General features: G+C 44.3%; 1 protein-coding gene across 25 annotated transcripts in view; it reads left to right on the top strand.

Moving 5' to 3' along the window:
• Nucleotides 1–23,061, top strand: part of OCA2 (OCA2 melanosomal transmembrane protein) — a 460,826-nt gene that overhangs the window by 261,383 nt on the left and 176,382 nt on the right. Inside the window, exon 25 of one of the 25 annotated variants that reach the window (XM_073995275.1) lies at nt 17,754–18,233. The exons of the other annotated variants lie outside the window; for them this stretch is intronic. Within the exon in view, the coding sequence (XP_073851376.1) occupies nt 17,754–17,787 (34 nt within the window). The 3' untranslated portion in view covers nt 17,788–18,233. Of the gene's footprint in view, nt 1–17,753; nt 18,234–23,061 lie in introns of those variants that run through there. 25 annotated transcript variants of the gene reach the window in all.

The raw sequence follows: 23,061 nt of genomic DNA on the forward strand, positions 1-23,061 counted from the left end.
GAAGCCGATGGGCCCCCAAGAGCTGCCTCATTAGAACAAAAGGAATTCCTGTCACTCTTATCACTCAGGAAATGCCAAAGGTTTTAGGAGCTCTGTGCTAGGAACAGGGACAAAGACCAAATATTGTTCTTCTTCTGCCATCACTAGTCAAAGGGCCCTCGAGGTGCCTGTGTTGCTTGATGGTGGGTTAACGGGGTGTTCGTGGATGATGGTACAGTTGCATGCAGAGGTCCCCCTTGGACACTGAGGTGAGATCTGTAGAGAAGCCATTCGCTGTCAGTGTTTCTTTATATGCTGGACTATAAAGTTGAAAAATGATGCTATGGAATTGTCTAAGGGGAAATTTCTCTCTGCCTTTCCACGGATCAAATTTCCTACAACTGGAAAAGAATCCACTGGGACCACTTGTGGCCTAAATGATTGTTTTTATGTAACTTGTTTTTGGTATATTATTAATTTAATGGCAGAGAATCCTTAATTTCAACCATTAGGGAACCCAGAAAAAACTGAGTACATTAAAATAACGTAAAACGACTTAAAAAGCTTTAAAGTGACTTCAAAGACTTAGAATGACTGAAGAGTAAACGTCCTGGTGAAGCGGAATACGCTGCAGCGGGGTCGGGAGAGTCCCAAGACGTCTTTAGTCTTCTTCTAAAACGATCTCAGCAGACAAAGTGCGTATCTCATGACCTCTAGACAACATAAACAACGGAGTGCAGCTCTGCATTTGTGGACGACCCAAATGCGGTCGGCTTCACATGTGTGCTGTCACGATAGCATATTGATTGGCTAAATTTTTGGAATAAAGGAAGCTTGGCCTAAACTTCCCTCTATGGGATATGCTATTTTGAAAAACAAGATAAAACTTTTTTATAATGCATTTAGACATGCTGACACAGATACACGTTTCTTTACAAGGTTGTATATTTAGGGGTAACTAAAGAATTTATTAGGCTGGGTATATGATGGCTCACTCCTATAATCCCAAAATTTTGGGAGGCTGAGGCGGGCGGACCATTTGAGGTCAGGAGTTCAAGACCAGCCTGGCCAACATGGTGAAGTCCTGTCTCTACTAAAAATAAAAAAGCTAGGCGTGGTGGCGGGCACCTGTAGTCCCAGCTACTCGGGAGGCTAAGGTAGGAGAATGGCATGAACCCGGGAGGTGGAGCTTGCAGTGAGCCAAGATCGCACCACTGCACTCCAGCCTGGGAGACACAGCGAGACTCCGTCTAAAAAAAAAAAAAAGTTGGATGTGGTGGCACATGCCTGTAATCCAAGCTACTGGGGGAGGCTGAGGCAGAAGAATCGCTTGAACCTGGGAAACAGAGGGTGCAGTGACCCGAGATTGTGCCACTGCACTCCAGCTTAGGCGACCAAAAAAAAAAAAAAAAAAAAAAAAATCAGATATTTAATTAGGCCGTATTTCATGAATATTCATTCTATTAAAATGTTTGTTCTTTTATAGTTATCCATGAAGTCAACACAGCTTTGTAACTAGCAAGAACTAGGCCTCAGTGGCGCAGTGGTGAAGCAGGCAGATCCCGGGTGCTGAACTTGGAGACTCACCAGGGAGGAGCAGCAAACACAGCTAAACGTAGACCCCGAAGCCATCCCCAGTGTGTGCTAACGGCTCTAAGGTTCCCAGATAGCAAACAGCCCTGAGCAGGTGAGCCGTGCGACCTCCCCAAGGAGCAGAAACAGCCAGCATCCCTCACGGCAGGGCAAGAGGATGGCGCTGAAGATGGTGGAAGGCGCCCGGCGCAGGGAGATTGCAGACGGGGAAAGAGGCTGAATTTCACTCCATGTGGTGGGAGCGCAGGGAAGGGCTTTAAGCAGGAAAGCCTGCAACGCAATTTTTCTTTTACAAAGAGCATTCTTCCCTGCAGGGGAATGGACAGGGTGGAGGAGGACCGAGTAGCCGCAGGGAGGCGAGGTTAGAGGCTGAGGCTGGGGGCCAGTGTGTGCAGGGCAGGTGGGGAAAGGGGGCTGGTTGGGGGGTTTGGAGGTGGACAACGTGGATGTGAGCCATGAGGGGATGAAAACTCAAAGGCATATCAGGTGCAGGCACAGTTTAGAGGAGAAACGCCGAGTTTGGTCTTGAGCATGTTCCAGTCCGCGGTGGTGAGGCTGCGTGAGGGACGTTGGATTGGCAAGCGAGGGTGCGAGCATAGAGGTCTGAAAACCACCCTTATGATGAAAAAATCCCCGTGGGGTTTTGAATATGTTGGTGGGCCGTCTGTTGTGTTTTATGGGGTCAGTGACATGCCATGATGTTTAAGTTATTTGGACTTTATAAGCTTACTCTGTGGTAGGGCAAGTACTTCGTCTTATCAGTGTTTTTCTGGCTATTCTTACTTATCTTTTTCATATGAATTACAGAATCATATCATTTGAATTAATTAAAAACCCAGTTATTTTGATTGGGATTGTAATAAACCTTAAAATAACTTCAAGAGAATTAACATATTTCTAATACCTTTGCTTTGTAGTATTCTTGGCTTATTAGAGAAAAATGCATTTGCCAGCTGCGATACTGTGTGATGGTCCCAGAGGGTATCAACTGTTTTCAGTAAGACAGTCTTGTATATTAAAATAGCTACAATTGGATTCCATAATCTACTTTCTCCAGGCACCGTCTGTCTTCTACACCAGCCACAGTGGGGCATCAGGTGAGGATGTGACAGGCAAGTTCTTCAGTGCCCCCTCTCTGTAGATAGGGATGCTGATGGAAGATGCCGATGTCAGCAGGGCTGCTAGGGATCCCAGTACAGGCACAAAGGCCATGCTGGCCACAGCCACAGCTCACACCTCCCACCCCGCTCCTATGTTGCTGTTGTGGACGCTGCAGCCAGCCCCCTTGATAGTGTCTCTGTGGCCCTTGTCCGTGTGCATCTAGTGCTACAAGTTCTAGGCAGGTGAAGAGTTGAATGGACGAAGCCTAGACCGTGTGCTCTGCTTCAGGTGCAAGGGAGTCTAGAAAGTAAGTGTCCTATGCTTCAAATTCTAGGTGAGGTGTGGTTGACTCCCACCAGGTCCTTAGATTTATCCTCTGTCCTTGCACTGAGCACTCAGTCCCTAACCCGCATCCTTTGGAGAGTTTGGATTACAGTGGAAATCCGCTTGGGAACAGTGGTACTGTAAGTCCCCGACAGGGACAGCTGGCGAAGAGCGAACCCTTCCAAAGAGAGTGACTTCAGCCCCGGGAGGATGGCCCGGAATGGAGTGGGAGTTGGCACGGGGTGGGGGGTGGAGGTGGTAGGAACCAGGGCAGACACGGCCCTGGTGCCAATGCAGGGTTGAACATTATGTGCTCCAACCTCACTTTACCTGTACTCAAGTTAATTTTCTACTCTGCCACTCACAAGAGCGATATGAAATGCCTAAGAAAAAAATCAAGTCACAAGATGAAGCCGGAAAAATCTATTTATAATTATAGAATTTACCATAAAAGTAGTGCCTTGTGCTATCGATCATCTTATCCAGTGACCTTATTTCAAATGTCTTCGTTTCTGTGTATAAAGAGATTATGAAAAACCTGTCAGTTTGTAAAAAGCAAAAACATGGATGGGAAATAATTTTCAGAAATTTGAATTTACATTTTTCAAGATAATTTACTTTCTTCCTGATTAAAACAACAACAGTATGATTGTGCTTATTTTAAATACGTCTATATTCAGCTCTCACCATCTTTTAATATTGCATGAGTTTTCCACTAAGCTTAAAATAAAATATCCCCCTTTTCCAGAATTTAAATTATTTTGTTTCTGCCTTCTAGTAAGCTGGACATTTCAAGCAAACCCACAGCATCATTATGGTTTCTTTTGTATTTTTCTCAACCTAGTGTTTTTTTTTTTTTTTTCCTTAAACGACTCATGACAGTTACAAGGAATAAATAAAATACCCGATAGTGTGATGACTTGCACACTGGGTTTGGCTGACATGCTAGTTGCACTCCCCAGCTCCGTCAGCATTCTGTGGAAGGTGGTGTCGTCCTGAATTTGCTTTTCCTATATTAAACCTGGAATTACCTGAGCACCAGTCTCTTCCTTCCAGAACTCAGCTTAATCCTAAGCTTTGAGAGTTAATTTTATGGTGCTTGCCGTTCGGCTCGTGTTGCCCTCATTTAAATCAGACGTTGATTTCCCAGGCCTGGCTGTCGGCCCCTCTCGCGTTGTGTGACTCCTGCAGGACGCAATGCTTTCCGTTTCTTGGTTTGTGTAATTGTCAGATTTGCCGCTTCCTGTCTTGTTATATGTTTCGTATCCGTGGAGAATGAAGCTGCGTTTAATATACTGATAAAAACATCGTGGGATCTCACTGTAAAGTGAATGTCTGCGAGAGGCTGCTACTGTCTCAGCTGGTGGATCTGTACGGATGGCTGAGCCACACTGGACGGGCCACTCCGCTCCAGGGACGGGCATCTTGCTGGGAGACCACGAGGAGGGCAGGAAGCTTCCCAGCGAGGATGGTGCTGGGTTCTCCTGTAAGATGTTAAGGGAAGAATCACAAAATGAGTGTTTTGTGCTTTCAAATAAGTTAGGGAAGTATTTATTACACAAGGCTAAATACTTTCTTGGTGCAAAGCACCCAGTCCCGCACCTCGGTGTTTAATAGCTAGCGTGCCTCAGGCATCATGCAGTGGGGAGTTTCAATGCCGTAGGCCGCTGGGGCTCATCTGGACGTCCTTGTCTGCCCACTGGCCTTGCCACCCCCATTTGCAAGGTAATATCTAGAGAGTGGTGGGCCAGCCTGAGTCCCTTTCCTGGGAATGTTGAACTGGGCCTGAGAGTCGGTGTGCTAAGAGTCACCGCATGCTGAGAAAGGAGGGACCAGCAATGCGGGGAGCTGGGGAAAGGAGGGGGAGGCAGTGTCCAGGCCTGGGTTCCGCCTACACGGAGCACTGGTGGCATCCCTGCCATGGCACAGTTGGCTGTGGGAGTGTAGTGGTTGAAGGCGGTGCCTCTGCACTTGAAGCTTGAACCCTAGTCCTACTGTTTACTGCTGTGTGTGTGTGTGGGGGGGGGGGGGTTCCTTGACTTCTCTGTGCCTTGTAAAATGAGACTGTAATTGACTGCTGCCTCCTCATGGAATGCAGTAACTTTCATTTAGGTAAAAACACTCAGAAAACTGCCTGATATAACTGCACCTTCCCTAACAGGGCGTCTGGGGAAGTTTCCACTGTCTCCCAGAACGCTGTGCTGGGCAAAGAGCAGCCATTGTTTACCATGTCGGTGGACTGCAGCACAGGTTCCTACGGACCGATGTAAAAAAGCTCCTAATGGTGGCTTTCGGGTAATCTGTGTATTTACTTGCTCAGTTCTGGCTTTCTCTGCAATCTTCTCAGCTCTCACACTCAGTCAATAGTCTGGAATTGAGAAGCTGAAAATCATTTTTATTTCCTTAGATATGATCTAATTTAGAAGGAAAATCTATTGCACAAATTCAGGTCGTGCATTGTGAAGCTAAAATAGAAATGGTTCCTCAGTATCTCCCTGGTCCTTTCGATCCTGACCGGCTGCCTTCCATGAGGACTGGGGCATAGCAGGCTGGACACTGGCGTGGGGCCGATCACTGGGAGCTGGACACTTCCTGGAGGAGCTGTGAGGGGTGTCAAAGGAGGAAATGGGAACAAGCTGATGTCAAAAGTGAGGTTGGGAGCACCACAGGTGGCCCCACGGAGGCGGGGACATCACCCAACAATGCCTGGTCAGCAGCTGTCCTTTGTGAACTCCTCAGGCTCCCTGGACTCTGCTCACAGTCGAGTCCACAGCAGCCTGTGACCCGCGCCATCACTCCACCTCCTCTCCTGGGGGGCAGCTTGGCCCAGGCGCCCAGGCTGGCCGGGAACCCCCTCCCCGCCACTCCCAACCCGGCCACTTCCCTGCCTCCCTCAGGGCTCCTCAGTGCTGAAGACTTTCAGGGCCTCCTGCCGAAGGTTCCTGCTGTGTTCCAGCAGGGGCAAGCCTTGCTGCTGTCCCCGCTGAGTTGAAGCGGCTTGTCTGCACGGGGGGAGTCCTTCAGGATGGAAACTGTCTATGTGTGCTTCCTGACACGTGGGCTCGGGCACACAGCGGCACACAACAGGCGTCTGCTGGGTCTGGCAGCTCTGGGGCAGGAGGGCAGGTGCACAGCGGGCTGCCCTCCTCTATGTTGGCCACATGACTGGAGGAGGCCGGCCATCCTCGGAGAGTCAACTCACCAAGCAGTCACTTCTCAATTAGGAGCATCACCCAGAGATGGTTTTTAATTTTGTCTAATGTGATAATTTTGTCATATAATGATAATGTAATGATTGCCGATTATTCAAGTCACGGCTCAGGCCTTAATTAAAACTGCTAAATTCCTAATTGATTCCCAACAGGGCCACTCATGAGTGCAGAGAAAAAGCATTATCTTGATGGGTGGAGATGTTTGTGCCTGTGCCTCCTGTGACTGGCAGGGTTTGCAGGTGAACTGATCACACAGCCCCAAGCTGAATTCGCTGTTGGCGTCCACGGGGCCTGTCTTTGACAGAGGGACAGGGAGCAGCGCCCTTCTGCAGGCCTTACGCGTGTGCACACCTGAGTCGTGTGCGAGGCAGCTTTAGAAAAAGTTCATTGCCTTTTAGACGAGCGTGCTGTGTGCAGAGCAGAGCTAGCAGCTGGCTGGAGATGCAGCCTTAGACAGTCTGGTCCTTAGAACTGGTCTTTTGACAACCTAATTTTTTACATATATATTTTTTATATTTTATATATATATATATATAGAGAGAGAGAGAGAGAGAGAGATTATATTTATTCAAAAAAATTAGGTTTTGCTGGTTTAATTTCACATTAGTGGGTACCACTCTGTTTTAATTATTTTCTCCCTTTATATCAGCAGATCTCCTTTTACTTCCTTAAACTTAACACCCTTGATCATTGTCTCTTATTTTGTGCATCACGTCGTAGGCTGCATGCTTTCTTTCTTTTCTTTTTTTTGAGACAGAGTTTCGCAGTTGTTGCCCAGGCAGGAGTGCAATGGCACCATCTCGGTTCACTGCAACCTCCGCCCCAGGTTCAAGCAATTCTCCTGCCTCAGCCTCCCAAGTAGCTGGGATTACAGGCACCTGCCACCACGCCCAGCTAATTTTTGTAGTTTTAGTAGAGATGGAGTTTCGCCATGTTAGCCAGGCTGGTCTCAAACTCCTGACCTCAGGTGATCCACCTGCCTCAGCCTCCTAAAGTGTTAGGATTACAGGCATGAGCCACTGCGCCTGGCCAAAGGCTGCATACTTTATAGCACTTTAAAGTCAAAAAATATTTTAAGATTTCATGATGCATTTTGATAGTAGAACAGCTAGGTTCCCCCTGAGCTTGTGAAGTTTGAGAAGTATGTGTAGATTACTATTTGAAATCTTAAGCTACTGATGAGCTTCGTATCTAATTCACATTCTTATATGCTTTAAGCTCCTTAGTATTGCAGTGTAAATCATTTTGTTGCTTCAAAATGCTCTTTAAATGAGCATTTTGATTAGAAAATAAGTCAACACTGCATTTTATTTTTATTGTTGCAGCTACATGACTAATTCATGGAAAGTTTCAAAGACAATTAGCAGCGCTGTGAGCTAATAGGGAATTTAGAGAGTTTTTTGGGGGAGGGAGAGTGTTAATTCTGCTAATTGAATAAGGTGTTTCTCAGTACCATTTAGATTGTATCTAGAAGATACTAAAATAACTAATTGAAAATGTAAAAAGCTCAGTTAAAATGTTTTTGTTTTCTTTTTGCTTTATGATTAGCTTTCCCTGTGTCAGCTGGTGGTTTTAGCATTAGGTAAACATGGCCTTAAATAAAATTTTATCTAAGCAGATTTCTTATTTAGGGAAAATCTTATTTATTATTTGGGAAAAATTAAATAACTGCAATTATAACAGCAAATAACATAATCACTATAATCGGCATATGACTTATTTATATAAACCCATGACCCATCTTTCTTCCTCCCTCCATTCTTTCCTTCCTTCCCTCTTTCTTCTGCATTAGCATATAAGTAAAACAATGCTTGAGGACTTAGATGAGAAGAGGTCAAGAACTCTAATAAAACTCTAATAATTAGCATAGTGTAGTATTAGAGCAAAGACAGAAAAAACAATGGAAAAGAATGGAGAGCCCAGAAACAGACTCAAACATATAAGGCTCTCTGATTTATGACAGAGGTAACAGTACAATTCAGTATGAACGAGTTTTACTTTGAATATACAGCCCCATGCCAATATGTGAAAGAAAATGTACCTTTATCCCTACCTCATTCCATACACACTGATCATTTCTATATGGACCATAGATCTAAATGTGAAAAGCAAAATGTAACAAAATATTAGTGAACTAATGTACCTTTATCCCTACCTCATTCCATACACACCGATCATTTCTATATGGACCGTAGATCTAAATGTGAAAAGCAAAATGTAATAAGATATTAGTGAACTTACAGTAGGACAACATTCGATAAACAGGACCCCAAAAGCACCAACAGTAAAGTATAAAACAAGATCAGACTATATTTAAGACCTTTTGATCATCAAAAGTTACCATTAAGGGCTTGAAAAAACAATTTACCAAGTGGGAGATTTTTACCGTTTGTATTCCAGTAAAGGATTCATAGTGATACCATGGACAGAGCTCCTACAAATCAATTAGGAGAAACTCCAGACCACCCCGTAGAAAAATGAGCAATTTCACTCTCATTTCACTAGAAGAAGACACCCAGTAGACAGTAATAATATGAAAAGATGCAGAACTTCCTTAGTTACAGGGAAATTCAAATGAAAACCACAGTGTCATTTTACACCACGCCCATCTGGATGATGAAATTGAAAAAGATGAAAAGAAGCAAATATTGGTAAGGACATGAAACAATGGAATATATACACTGCTAGTGGAAACGTAAATTACTTCCACGGCTTGAAAGGTTCATTTGCATGAACCCTCAGTCTCACTCTTAGGTGAGCCCCAACAGAAATACCACTCTATGTTCATTTAAGAATGTACTAGAATGTTCATAACAGCAGTAAAAATTAGATATACAATATATAACATCATGGAAGACTCTCAAGAACATAAGCCAGACATAAAAAAGTGCATATATGATTTTAATGACATAAAGTACAAAGATAGGAAAACTGATCTGTGCTGTTAGAAAATAGGATAGTGGTTCCTCTTGGGGAGCGTGAAAATTAGGGGACTCATGAGCGGACTCTGGGTTCTAGTGGTTCTATATCTTATGGCATGCGTTCTCAGCTTGTAATAATCCATTGATGTACAGGTATGATAGGTGCACTTTTTCCCTTTTTGTATTTATTCTCTATTCAGGGATTACCTATGGGCTGCTCACTTGTTTTTGTGACTGAAGTTTCATTGGGACACAGATGTGCTTATTAAGTGATGTATTATCCACAGCTACTTTCATGTTATAACAGAGAGTTAAGTTGCCAGATCCGTGGTACTTCAAAATAAGCAAAAAGATTTTGTTAAGACACAGACAAGGAGATAGAGTACTGCAAATGTAAAATGTGTGTGCACACGCGAGCATGTGTACTGGGTGTGCATGTGCCTATGTGCCTGTGAATGTCTGTATGTGTGTGGTGTGCATGGGCGCATATAGACAAATGTGCCTGCATGTATGCGAGCTTATATGTATGCATGTATGAGTGTGCCTACATGTGTGTTATGTATGTGTGCATGTGTGGGTGAGTACATGTATGCATGTGAGCCTGTCTGTGTGCACACTTGTATGCAGGTACACACATGTATGGAAGTGTGACTAGTGTAGATGCATACATGTGTGGCCCATATCCACATGATTGTGTGTGAATGTGTGCATGTATGTGTGCATGTGTGAATTTTGATTTGGTGTGTACACATGTATACCTGTGTGGATGTGCATGCATATGCATAGTTATGTCTGCATGCATGCATCCATGTGTTTTCATGTACATACATGTATATGTTCATGTATGTGCCCATGTGGGTGTACATGTGATAATATGTGTGTGTGTTTTATGTGTGTGTTGTTTCAACTGAAGATTGTCAGTGAAATTTCTTTTTTGTCTTGTACAAGTACTTGCCTGAATTAACATTTCAGGGGCAGCAGCAGAATTACCAGAAAAATGAATTAATTAGTCTTGCTCACTGTGGGAAAAATAAATAACCATCTTAAGAGTGTGCATAACCTCTCTAATACAAAACAAACAAATGGAAACTGGTGCTTTTCTTGTGTTGTTATAGGCTTTGGAAATCATAGCCTCTGAAAGGAATTTAGCATTTTAAAAATAATAATTTACAGAAATACCTAAGACATTGAGGCATCAGTGTCTCAGTGTCTCACTTGAGACATTGTTTTGAAATATTGTTTTCTTTCTGGCAGAGGGAGGGCGCCTGCACCTCCCTCCAAGGAGAGCAGTGTGTATTTCTCTTGTGCTGCCTGACCTTGCAACCCAGGACAGAATACTCACACACCATCTCGATGGCAAATATTATAGCACCTTGAATTGTTTAGTAGGTGGTTAATCCCAAAGGCGAATTGCCACTTACAGTCTGTAACCAGGAAGAATAGTAGAATACTGAGAAATTATTCTTCTGTGTATTATTTACACATCTAAGCCATTTACTTTTTCAGCTCATAGGCCTTACTTGAGGCCGTTTTTGAATAAAGTGTTGACTGCTTTTCTAATTAACCAAGGTGCACACTTTATTTAGATTTCCTTAGTTCTTCCTTGATATCCTTTTCTGTTCCAGGACCCCATCCGAGACCCCACTTCACCTTTCATCGTCATATCTCCCAAGTGTCTCCTTGGCTGTGACAGTTTCTCAGGCTTTCCTTGTTTTTGATGACCTTGACAAGGTTTTGAGGTCTGTTGGTCAGGTATCTTGTAGGATGGCACTAAAATGAGATTTGTCTGACATTTTTCTCATGATTTGACCAGGGTTGTGGATTTGGGGGAGAATGAGCACAGAGTTAAAGTGTCATTTTCATCACACCCTGTGGAAGGTACCTGCTCTCAGCCTGACTTATCATGGGCTGAGCTAGTGTCAGTCAGGTTGCTTCACTGCAGAATTCCTCTCTTCCCCGCATCTGTACTGTGCTGGTTGGAGGGAAGTCACCGCCAGCAAGCTACACTTAACAGGAAGGGAGCTATGCCCCCCACTTGAGGACGAAGTATCTTTAGAAGATAGTTGGGATTCTTGTACATACATTTGTTTATGCTTCTCCCATTATTTACTTATTCAGTCATTGATTTATATCAGTTTGGACTCACATACATTTATTTTATGCTTTGAGTTATAATCCAATATTGCTTTATTTCTTACTCAACTTCTTCCCAGTTGTGGCCATTGGGAGCTCTTTCCATTGGTGCCTGCGTCCCATTGATGTGCTCCTAACATCGTGCTTGTTTTCCTTTCCTTGAGCCCTTCCTTATTTTAGAGCATTGCAATATGCTGCACACTCGTCTTGTATACTTCCTGCTCCATTCCCAGAGTACACCATTTCTCCAAGAAGCCTTGTTCTCTTTTATTGGAGACTGGTATTATAAGCCAAGATCTGGGTGAGCCAAGGCGTGCTCATCGATATTGGAATGTCGTTCATTCGACACGCTCTCAGCTGATTGATAGAGCATAGAAATATATGCATGTATACTAGTTTGTATGTACAAACACACACACATATTTATATACATTGGTCTATGAATAGTTCTCATAAAAGCATCTATTTCTATGTTAAGCCAAGTCCATATCATCACCACATGGATAATTGTAGCCTCCACCCCTTGCACATGTGTAATCTCCCGCTCCAACGGGGAGAAACCTAATTCCCATCATCCACAATCTGTTTACTTAATCATTCACTTCCAGTACTATGTCTATCAGTTTCAGAATTCTTCATTGGTACTGTCACGGGAAACACCTTCAGCGTCCACAGTACAGCGAGCTTGTACAGTTACTTCTCCCTTGGAGATGGACGAGGCAGTGGGGGACCTTGGCTACTGTAACCCTGCTCTGACGTTGTCCCCTGCCTCCTGTGACACGTTATGTGACTGCTCCCTTCTCCTAGACGTTGTTACTTGACATCTGTATCTGTATGGCATTTTCTGCTTACTGCCCAGGCCGTTGCCTTCCTTCTGCTTCTATTTCTGCTGCTTCGACTTGTTGAATGGTGACTGGCTGGTTGACAGAGGATTGAGCACCTTCTCTTGGGTGTATGTTTCCTCATTTGGTCCTCACAGCAGCCTTGTGAAATAGGTATTATTAACCATATTGAACAGCTGAGGAAATAGAAGGATTCTCATTTTATTTTATAAAAATATTTCAGTGGTCTCTGTCAGGAGTTTTACCCCACTTGTAAGCTAGCAAGTTAGCCTGGCACAGTGTCACGGATGCTGACAGGAGATACGGGCCTCAGGACTTTGTTCCCCAGGCCACGGTAGGCAGCATGAGTAGAAGCCTACCTGGGTCTGGCAACACTTGCACAGGCAGTAATTTGTGTCAGGAGAGGAATTTGGCACTGAGGAAACACAAATCCATTTGGCAGGACAAAAAGCATCCCTGCCTTTTGCTCCAGAGGGACCTATCTCTGTGTTTCAGGGCTGGTGCGCTGTGCATGCATCTGTGAAAAGATAGCCTGGAACAAAGACAGTCGGTTCTTCTGCTTAGAAGGTGAATGGAAACTTTCCGTTCAGTTTTGCCCAGCTGCATCCTCACATTGGATTCACCTTCCCAGAGCACCACGCAGGTGCTCCCGCTGAAACATCTGCTGCTGTTACTCCCACGTTCAGAGCCTCTCCACACTCTTCAGGGTCTGTTAATTTCTATGGCATGGCAACGCCTTTGTGGCATTCATCACCTTTTGCCTTCTTGTATGTCTTCTGTTTCCTATACTATTAGACTGTAAAATTCTTGAGGATAGAGATGATATTTAATTTAATTAATTAATGTATTTATTTATTTTTGGAGATAGAGTCTCCCTCTGTTACCCAGGCTGGAGTGCAGTGGCACGATCCCAGCTCACTGCAACCTGCACCTCCCAGGTTCAAGCAATTCTCCTGCCTCAGCCTCCTGAGGAACTGGGATTACAGGCATGTGCCACCACACCCAGCTGATTTTGTATACTTAGTAGAGACGGGGTTTCACCATGTTAGCCAGGCTGATCTCAAACTCCTGACCTCAAGTGATCCTCCCACCTCAGTCTCCCAAAGTGCTGGGATTATAGGTTCGAGCCACTGCACCAGCCAGAGGTGATATTTTAAAAAGCATTCTAGTAGCTGATAATGTTTAGTATAATAGCTGTAGGTTTTTCAATAAATGTTAAATTGAATGGATGTTTTCAGTCTTCCTGAAAAAAATGAGAAATACATTTCTTAGGGCTTAAAATTTTGACTTCTGAATCACCTTTCCTAACGTATCATTTTATTAGAAGTTAGATTACTAGAAATGATCAGAGTCAACATGTCAATTACACATACACATGCACAGACATCTACATCTCACTCAAGTATGTAAAAGTACGGGCCCCTCTTATGAGGATCCCCACGGTTTACATACAGACCCTTCTGTTGAGGACCAACAGGTTCGTACGCGCCCTGTGCAGTAACAGATCCAGTCCGCCGAGACAGCAGGTTTTGAAGCAGAGAAACAGTGTAATGATCACAGAGCGCTGAAGGAGATGGGAGGAGACCTGCAAATTCATCTCCTGGGGTTCTGGGCTGGAGTTTCTGAGAGGATCATGGAGGGTGAGGGGCTGGAAAATTGGAGTGGTGATTGGTTGGGGTAAGGAGCGTGAAATCATCAGGACGTGGAAACTTCATTTGCTGGTGAGTGAGCTCCTGTGGGACCCCTCAGACCAGCTGAGCCAGTAGTTTCATCAGTATGCAGGACCTGAAGGAATATCTCACAGGGAAAACTTAACATTTCATAACTTTCAAGTTGTTATTTATAGAGCAGTTAAGGGAAACTGTAATCTTGTAACAGGGTCTGCCTGCTTCTGGGGCAACAGGCAGCAAACAGCTCAGGAGAAGCAGGTCAGAGCAGCCAACCTAGTGATCAACGCTGAGTGTGCTGCATGCTCGGTTTACTGTTGCTTCTCCCCCTCCCTTCTTCCCTGATTAATAAAGCTTACAGGGATGGTTTAACTTCCTTCACGAGGCTTCCATTCTAGACTAGGAGACTGGTCATCTACATAAATAAAGAAGGTGAAAAATACAGACAGGATAGCCTGGGTTCCAGGTAAAGAGGAGAGTAAGGATGCCAGGAGCGCAGAGCCTAGAGGGACGGCCATGGCCTGGGTTGCCGGCCTTGGTTTTGTGATCGGGTCAAATAAATGGCGAGAACAGAGAAAGGCTTTCCTAGGAAGCGCCTGACCCGAGCAAGGACATGGGGAAAGGGAGGCCTGACCTCTGCTGGGTGTGATCAGCCCGTCTTATCAGTCACTGCAGTGGGTGGCTCCGGAGGGCAGCCAGGGGCGGTGGGGAGCCATTGCCTTTGGCGTCACTCAGAGGTTGTCACCGGAAGTCTTTGAGCAGAGAAGCCTCCTGCTCCTATAGGCCACGTCCAAACAGGAAACAGAGGGTGGCTCCAGTGGGAAATTTCCGATTATGGGGAATATTTATAAGGATGTGGGTAAGGGAAAATTCAGTAGCTGTAGGGCGTTGTCATCCTGGGCGTGGAGGGATAGGAGAGGGAGGAGTTATGGGAACCGAGAGAAGGGCGGGAGAAGGCCCTGTGGACAGTACAGCCATGGGGCTTCCCTGCGAAGCCACACGGCGTTTATTGTTTCTCTGGCTGGGAAGAGGTTCTTCACCGCCGGGGAGCTGGGGCACTGAGAAATCCACCCACACTTAGGAATGGGACATGGGGTCTGGTCTTTCTTGAACAAATGAAGTAAGGCCCCTGGTGGCTACATTATATCAGAAGAGCAGGTGTCTGAAAATACAGCTTATAATTGTAGCGATATAACATTTTACCTGGGTAAGAGTGGATTGCTCAGGACTGCTGGAGAAAGACGTAAGACATAGCCTTACATTTCCCAGTGATTCTGTGTGAACATTCTGAGCTTCTGTGTTGATTCATGTTTTTAAAAAGATTTTTTTTCTTTCTTCCTCTGTCCCTCCCTGTCTTCCTTCTTCTAATGTAAGTTCCCTTTCAGAGATAATTAGCATTGATAGTTTATAATGAATATAATTATTTTCTTTTTTTTTTTTTCTTTTTTTGTTTTGTTTTTTTGAGACAGAGTTTTGCTCTTGTTGCCCAGGCTGGAGTGCAATGGCGAAATCTCGGCTCTCTGCAACCACTGCCTCCCGGGTTCAAGTGATTCTCCTGCCTCAGCCTCCTGAGCAGCTGGGATTACAGGCACCCACCACCACGCCTGGCTGATTTTTTTGTATTTTTGGAAGAGACGGGGTTTCTCCATGTTGGTCAGGCTGGTCTCGAACTCCTGACCTCAGGTGATCTGCCCGCCACAGCCTCCCAAAGTGCTGGGATTATAGGTGTGAGCCACCCTCCCAGCCTCAATACGATTATTTTATTTGTAAAACATAAACATGGGGGCCACTGTGTGTGCTCTTCTGAGCCTTGTTTTTGTTTTGTTTTGTCTTAGACCTAACAATAAAACCTGAAGGTAGTGCGTGTCAGCTTCACTGACTCCCCCACTTGCTCGTGGTCACACGTGTTCCGTCCTATGAGGGGTCATTGTTGATTTCACGTGATCTGTTGGTGGGCATGTAAGTGCTTTCTAGACTCTTGCTAACCTTGTATGTACGTCTTTGGGACTAGCCGTGGAATTGCTAGTGTAGGGGTTCTTGGTTATTTAATTGGCCAGATAGTGCCAAATTGCCCTTTCAGTAAGTTGCAGTGATTCACCTTTTGCCCCAGGAGGTGTGAACACAGATGCCTGTTCTCTGAACCCTCACCAACATGGTGCGCCATCTTTTCTTCATTGCCAGTTTGGTGGGTAAAAACGGTACCTCATTGTATAATTGTTGGTTTAAACTACTTTTGAGGGGCTTATTTCTGACTGCCTGGCCCTTTTGCAGGTGCGTCGTCTGGGCACGGGCACCAAGAGGGCTTTCCCAGAGACTCTTCCCTCTGCTCCTGACCGTGTGGCAGGAACAGCAGTCTTGGCCCAGTCTCTTCTGCTGTGACACACCACAGAGTTCACCTGGGCAGAGGCTTGCGGCAAATGGGAAGCTTCTTCCCATTCATTTAGTTAAAATCACGTCCTCCAATAATTTCTTATCTTATTTTCTGTTATCTTACTGGACTGATGGTTGGCCTTTAGTCTTCCCTGCCCCTCCCGCAGCCCTCCAGGGAACCCTACTCTCCCTGGGCTCCGGGATGCTGCTTTTGTGATGGCCACACCATCTCCGCATTTTCCTTGGGGTAAATTCATATATATATGTGTGTTCATATATATGTTCCTAGCATAAAGAATATATGTGTGTATAAACATATATATGTATTCATATATATGTTCCTAGCATAAAGAATACGTATGTGTATAAACATATATATATAGATAGATAGAGAGAGAGAGAGAGAAAGACAGAGAGAGAGAGACAGACAGTCTCACTCTGTGGTCCAGGCTGGAGTGCAGTGGCACAATCTTGGCTCACTGCAACCTCTGCCTCCCAGGGTCAAGTAATTCTTGTGCCTCAGCCACCTGAGTAGCTGGGATTACAGGTGGCCACCACCATGCCCAGCTAATTTTTGTATTTTTAGTAGAGATGGAGTTTTGCCATATTGGCCAGGCTGGTCTCGAACTCCTGACCTCAAGTGATCTGCCTGCCTCGGCCTCCCAATGTGCTGGGATTTCAGGCATGAGCCACCGTGCTCGGTCCATATTTTTATTTTAATATGAACATACCTGTGCTCAGAATGATGATACAGCAATCTTAGAGACTGACTGAACCAAACTTACCTTTTAAATACCTCATACTTTAGTAGTTTCAAGTTTTCCATGACTATTCAGTGGACGATTGAAAGCTGTTTTGTAATTTTGTTACTGTTCTAAATATGTCAAGTGTTCTGTGCCAGCTTCCTCAGTCTTTTGTCAATGGGCATCATTGTATGTCTTCAATATATCTCCATTATCTTTTATTTACTGTTACACATTTTATGCACTTCAGTCTTCCATCTTATTCAATATTTTTCATGCTTCTTTATTATCACATTCTTCTTCTACTTATAAAATTCTGTGTTCTTTCTTGCTTTTTTAATTAAAAAAATAAACTGTGGATTGAAGAGAGGTTGGTTAATGGGTACAAATACATAGATAAATAGAAGAAATCAGACCTCATTTCACATAGATCAGGAGGGTGACTGTAGTTAACATTAATTGATTGTATGTTTCAAAGAATAATTGTATGTTTCCGAGAATAATTCGAATGTTCCTAGCATAAAGAAAAGACAGATATTTAAGGTGATGGGTGTTCCAATTACCCTGTTTGATCTTTACACATTACTTGAATGTATCAAATTACCACATATACTCTGAAAATATGTACATCTGTTATGTATCAATAAAATAGTAATTAAAAAAGAAAACTGTGATTTTCTCCTGTCTTCATCTTTTCTCTGTAGATTTTATAAGACGCAGGACAGGGTGATTGGTTTCCTCCTGGCTCTAGTTTTAAGAGGTTTCTTTAGATCACTGCTTTCTGAAGAGTCATTGGATTTGCTATTTCCAGCCTTTCGAGTGTGAAGTATGTGTGAGTAGCCTCTTTCTTCTCCATCGTGAATTTCAGTGTCCCACTAGGCGCCACTGTAATGATGAGCTGAGCAATCCGATGGGTACTTCCTCCTGGTGGAAATGACCGATCTGATGTGCGCTTCCTCCTGGTGGAAATGAGGGATCCGACAGATGCTTCCTCCTGGTGGAAATGACCGATCTGACCTATGCTTCCTCCTGGTGGGAACGAGTGATCTGAAGGACGCCTCCTCCTGGTGGAAATGAGGGATCCGACGGACGCCTCCTCCTGGTGGGAAGGAGGGATCTGAAGGATGATTCCTCCTGGTGGAAATGAGTGGTCTGAGGATGCCTCCTCCTGGTGGGAATGAGGGATCCGGCGGATGATTCCTCCTGGTGGAAATGAGCGATCAGACCGATGTCTCCTCCTGGTGGAAAAGCCTGGAATGGAGATGAAAGGTCCCTTTTAATGAGCTTTAATATCTCATGGCTTTTATTCCTTTTTACTCTGCTTTGAAAGTAAAGGTTTGTTGGAACCTAGAAGACTGTGAACATTTCCTCCCATTTCTGTGTCACTTGGTCACTCTTCCCTCGTAGGCTGTGTGTATCTGTGTGTGTGTGTGTATCTGTGTGTGTATCTGTGTGTGTGTGTGTGTATCTGTGTGTGTGTGTGTGCGTGCGTGCGTGGATGCATATCTGTGCCTGTGTATAGTGAGGGGTGCTGGTGAAGAAGTGGATGGAAGTGGGTCAGCCCCTCCTGCTGGGCTCAGGAGGGTGGAGGGGAGAGAAGCCCTTCCCACTCAGCTGGGACGCCGGAGAGCCTGCACCCCATTTCTCATCCTGATGTGGAGTAGCTGCATGACGGTGGCCCAGGAGCTGTGGTGAACTCTGCCCTTTGCCCTCACACTCGTGAGGCAACGCCAGCCCCAGAGACCTGCAGCACCTGCCCTCTTCTCCTTGTTCCTCTGCCCAGAGAAGCACCGAGTTCTCAGCAGCGACCCCTCCTGACACCGACCCCTGTGCTGCTCTCTTGCCCTCTCTCTGTGAGTGGGGTAGGGGCACTGGTGCAGGAGCCTCCTGGGGAGGGGCAGCAGGGAGTCTCTGGGGCGTCTGTAGTGGGCATGTGGGGGCGTGGGGAGGAGGAGGAAAGAAGGCCTGTGATGGAGGAGGGGCATCTCAGGCGTGAAGCAGCTGCTGGGCTGGCTGGGGTGAGGGCCGTGGAACGGCGTTAGTATTTTACTTCTAGTCAACGCAGCAATAGCAGCTCAAGTTGCAGTGAGAGACAGGTCCTGCTGATGTGCATGGTGTGCCCCCGGGGAATCCTCGCACCCCAGGTTTCTCCCTTTAAGTAAAAGGGGGCTCTCTTTTGGTTCCTTTTGCAATTGGATATTACTGGGAACTTTAAAAAAGGAAAGCAAGCTAAGTGTTTTACATTCTGAACTTGGAATGAATAATAACTAAAATGCCAGTCCCATGGGACAAAGTGGAATTTGTCATTTCACATTGCAGCTGAACGTATAATTGGCTTTAATTAATCTTTTTTTTTTTTTTTTTTGAGGCGGAGTCTCGCTCTGTCGCCCAGGCTGGAGTGCAGTGGCCGGATCTCAGCTCACTGCAAGCTCCGCCTCCCGGGTTCCCGCCATTCTCCTGCCTCAGCCTCCCGTGTAGCTGGGACTACAGGCGCCGCCACCACGCCCAGCTAATTTTTTGTATTTTTAGTAGAGACGGGGTTTCACTGTGTTAGCCAGGATGGTCTCGATCTCCTGACCTCGTGATCCGCCCGTCTCGGCCTCCCAAAGTGCTGGGATTACAGGCTTGAGCCACCGCGCCCGGCCAATTAATCTTTTTTTAATGAAGGATTTTTTAAAAAGTTTTGTTTCTCTTTACATCAATATAAAAACCTATCATGAACTTTTTCCCTGGAGAGACTGCCACCCCTGTCACTGCCTGTGCATGAAATCGGTGGAGGAGGCCAGCACCTTCCCTGCGTCTGCCCCTGTCAGGGATGCCAGTCGCCTCCTTGTGCTCCTGACTCACCCAGAGAAAATACTTTCTCTCAAAGATTTTTCTTTCGGAAACCACTTACAATCTTAGAATCAAATACTTAGGGGTATTCTTTATTTTGTTGTTGAAAGGAGTTTGGGTAGTTTCATGCGCCGAAGGTCGTGGTGGCTTTTGATAAATATAAGTTGTCCTGCAGGAAGCCGCTGACTGATGAGGGGTTTTTACTCCAACATTTATCCCATGGTTGCGTCAACTTTGTTAACGGTGCAGAATCAGTTAACAAATACACTCCACTTTTGTGTGGACGTTGTTTATAGAATTATTTTATGGAATGCACAAATCCAGCTTCAAGGTCATTTTAAAAAAAGTGGTTTGAAATAAAAATGAAATGATTCTGGCCCTGTTTAATCACCATTAAGCCCTTGAGCCGCAAGGTTGGTGCAGGGGAGGGGGTCCTGTTTGCTGAGGCGCTGGGCTTGCTAACAGGAGCCCTTCTTATGACGCCCTTCTTATGAGGTTGCCACAGACACTCAGATATCCAGTGACCTGGTCTTATTAGCTTCATTTTAGAGGTCAGGAAGCTGAGGCCCATATGGCTTATGTAGCTTGGTCTTGTTGCCAAAGCCAGACTGAGACAGAGAGGCAAACGCACATGGACACTGCCCAACCCCAGACACACCACAGCTCTGTGTCCCTACAGAGAGCGCAAAAAGGTAAGCCTTTATTACACTCCGAAACAGCAGTAAGCCATTTTCTTTTCTTGATTGACTTACAAATTGAAAAAAGAAATCAATAGACCTGCATTTTCTAAGCTTCAAAAGCTGGTAACTGTTTTTTCAGTTTAAATTTTGCTTTTAATTTCAATAGCTTTTGGGGGTACAAGTGGTTTTGGGTACATGGATGAATTATATAGTAGTGGATTCTGAGATTTCAGTGCACCTGTCACCTGAGAAGTGTACATTGTACCCAATATGTAATTTTTTATGTCACACCTCCCTCTCACCCTCCCCACTCTGAATCTCCACAATCCATTATATCACTCTGTATGCCCTTGCATACTCAAGCTTAGCTCCCACTTATAAGTGAGAACATGTGGTATTTAGTTTTCCATTCCTGAGTTACTTCACTTAGAATAATGGCCTCCAGCTCCATCCAGGTAGCTGCAAAAGATGTTTTTGGTTTTTTTTTTTTATGGCTAAGTGGTATTCCATGGTGTATATATAGCACATTTTCTTTATCACTCAGTGGTTAGTGGGCACTTAGGTTGGTTCCATATCTTTGCAGTTGTGAATTGTGCTGCTGTAAACATGCATGTACAGGTATCTTTTTCATATGGTGACTTCTTTGCCTTTGGGTAAACACTCAGTAGTGGGATTGCTGGATCAAACGGTAGACCTACTTCTAGTTCTCTAAGGAATCTCTACATAGTTTTCCATAGAGGTTGTACTAATTTACATTCCCACAGCAGGGTAAAAGCGTTCCTTTTACATGACATCCACACCAACATCTGTTGTTTTTTGACTTTTTAATAGTGGCCATTTTTGCAAGAGTAAGATGGCATCTCATTGTGGTTTTGATTTGCATTTCCCTCATCATTAGTAATGTTGGCATTTTTTCATATGTTTGTTGGCCATTTGTATATCTTATTCTGAGAATTCTCTATTAATGTCCTTTTGTCCACTTTCTGATGGGATTATTTGCTTTTTTTCTTGCAGATTTGTTTTTTCCCTATAGATTCTGGATACTAGTCCTTTGTCGGATGCATAGTTTGCAAATATTTTCTCCCACTCTGTGGATTGTCTGATTATTATTAAGCTTTTAAACTTAATTAGGTTCCATTTATTTACTTTCATTTTTGTCGCATTTACTTTTGGGGTCTTAGTCATGAATTCTCTGCCCAGGCCAGTGTCCAGAAGAGCTTTCCCAAGGTTATCTTCTAGAATGTTTGTGATTTCAGGTCTTAGATTTAAATCTTGGATCCATCTTGAGTTGATTTTTGTACTGGGGAGAGATACAGATACAGTTTCATTCCTCTTCATCTGGCCAGTTTTCCCGGTGTCATTTAGTAAACAGGGTGTCCTTTTCCCAATTTATGTTTCTGTTTGCTTTGTCACAGATCAGTTGGCTACAAGTATTTGGCTTTGTTTCTGACTTTCATTGGTCTATGTGCCTGCTTTTATACCAGTACCAGGCTGTGTTGGTAACTATAGCCTTGTAGCATAATTTGAAGTCCAATAACGTGATGTCTCAAGATTTGTTCTTTTTGCTTAAGTTTGCTTTATCTATTCAGGCTTTTTTTTTTTTTTTTTTTGGTAGCACATGGATTTTAGGATTTTAAAAAATTCTATAAAAAATGATGTTCACATTTTGATGGGAATTTCATTGAATCTGTAGATTGCTTTGGGCAGTGTGGTCATTTTCACAATATTGATTCTTCCTATCCATGAGCATGGGATGTATTTCCGTTTGTTTGTGTCATCTGTGATTTCTTTCAGCAGTGTTTTGTAGTTTTCCTTACAGAGATCTTTGACCTCCTTGGTTAAATATATTCCTAGGTATTTTATTTTATGTTTTGCAGCTATTGTAAAAGGAGCTGAGTTCTTGATTTGATTCTTAGCTTGGTCGTTATTGGTGTATAGCAGCTACTGATTTGTATACATTGAGTTTGTAACCTGAGACTTTATTGAAAGTTTATCATATCTGGGAGTCTTTTGGAGGAGTCTTTAGGGTTTTCTAGGTATACTATCATATCTTCGGCAAACAGTGATAGTTTGGCTTTCTCTTTTCCGACTTAGATACCCTTTCTTTCTTTCTTTCTCTTGCCTGATTGCTCTGGCTATTACTTCCAATACTGTTGAATAGGAGCGTTGAGAGAGAGCATCCTTGTCTTGCTCCAGTTCTCAGGAGGAATGCTTTCAACTTTTCCCCATTCAGTATGATGTTGGCTATGGGTTTGTCATATATCACTTTTATTAATTTACGTCCCTTCTGTGCCTAGTTTGTTGACAATTTTTATCATAAAGGGATGCTGAATTTTATCAAAAGAGAAGCTGATAACTTTTTAAATTAGAATAGTTCTTCTAAAATGGGAAGCAATAAAAGAGGAAAGAATGCCAGTGTCCCAAACGGTAAGATTCAGCATTGTCCAAAATGGAGGTAACTGCAGAAAGTGAAGGAATCTGGGAAACAAGCACACAGGAAGAAGCCCACAAGGGCAAGAGGAAGTTCTTTGAGGCAGGAGAGGGGACTGAGGGGGAGGAGTTGCAAGGTTGGGGAGCCTTTGGGGGCTGCAGTGAGCTCATGGTGTGGAGGACACTGGCTGGATGCCCCTGGAGGTAATGTCAAAAGACAGAGGGCAGACA

Source organism: Macaca fascicularis, chromosome 7 (assembly GCF_037993035.2).
Source record: "Macaca fascicularis isolate 582-1 chromosome 7, T2T-MFA8v1.1".
NCBI classification, from domain to species: domain Eukaryota; kingdom Metazoa; phylum Chordata; class Mammalia; order Primates; family Cercopithecidae; genus Macaca; species Macaca fascicularis.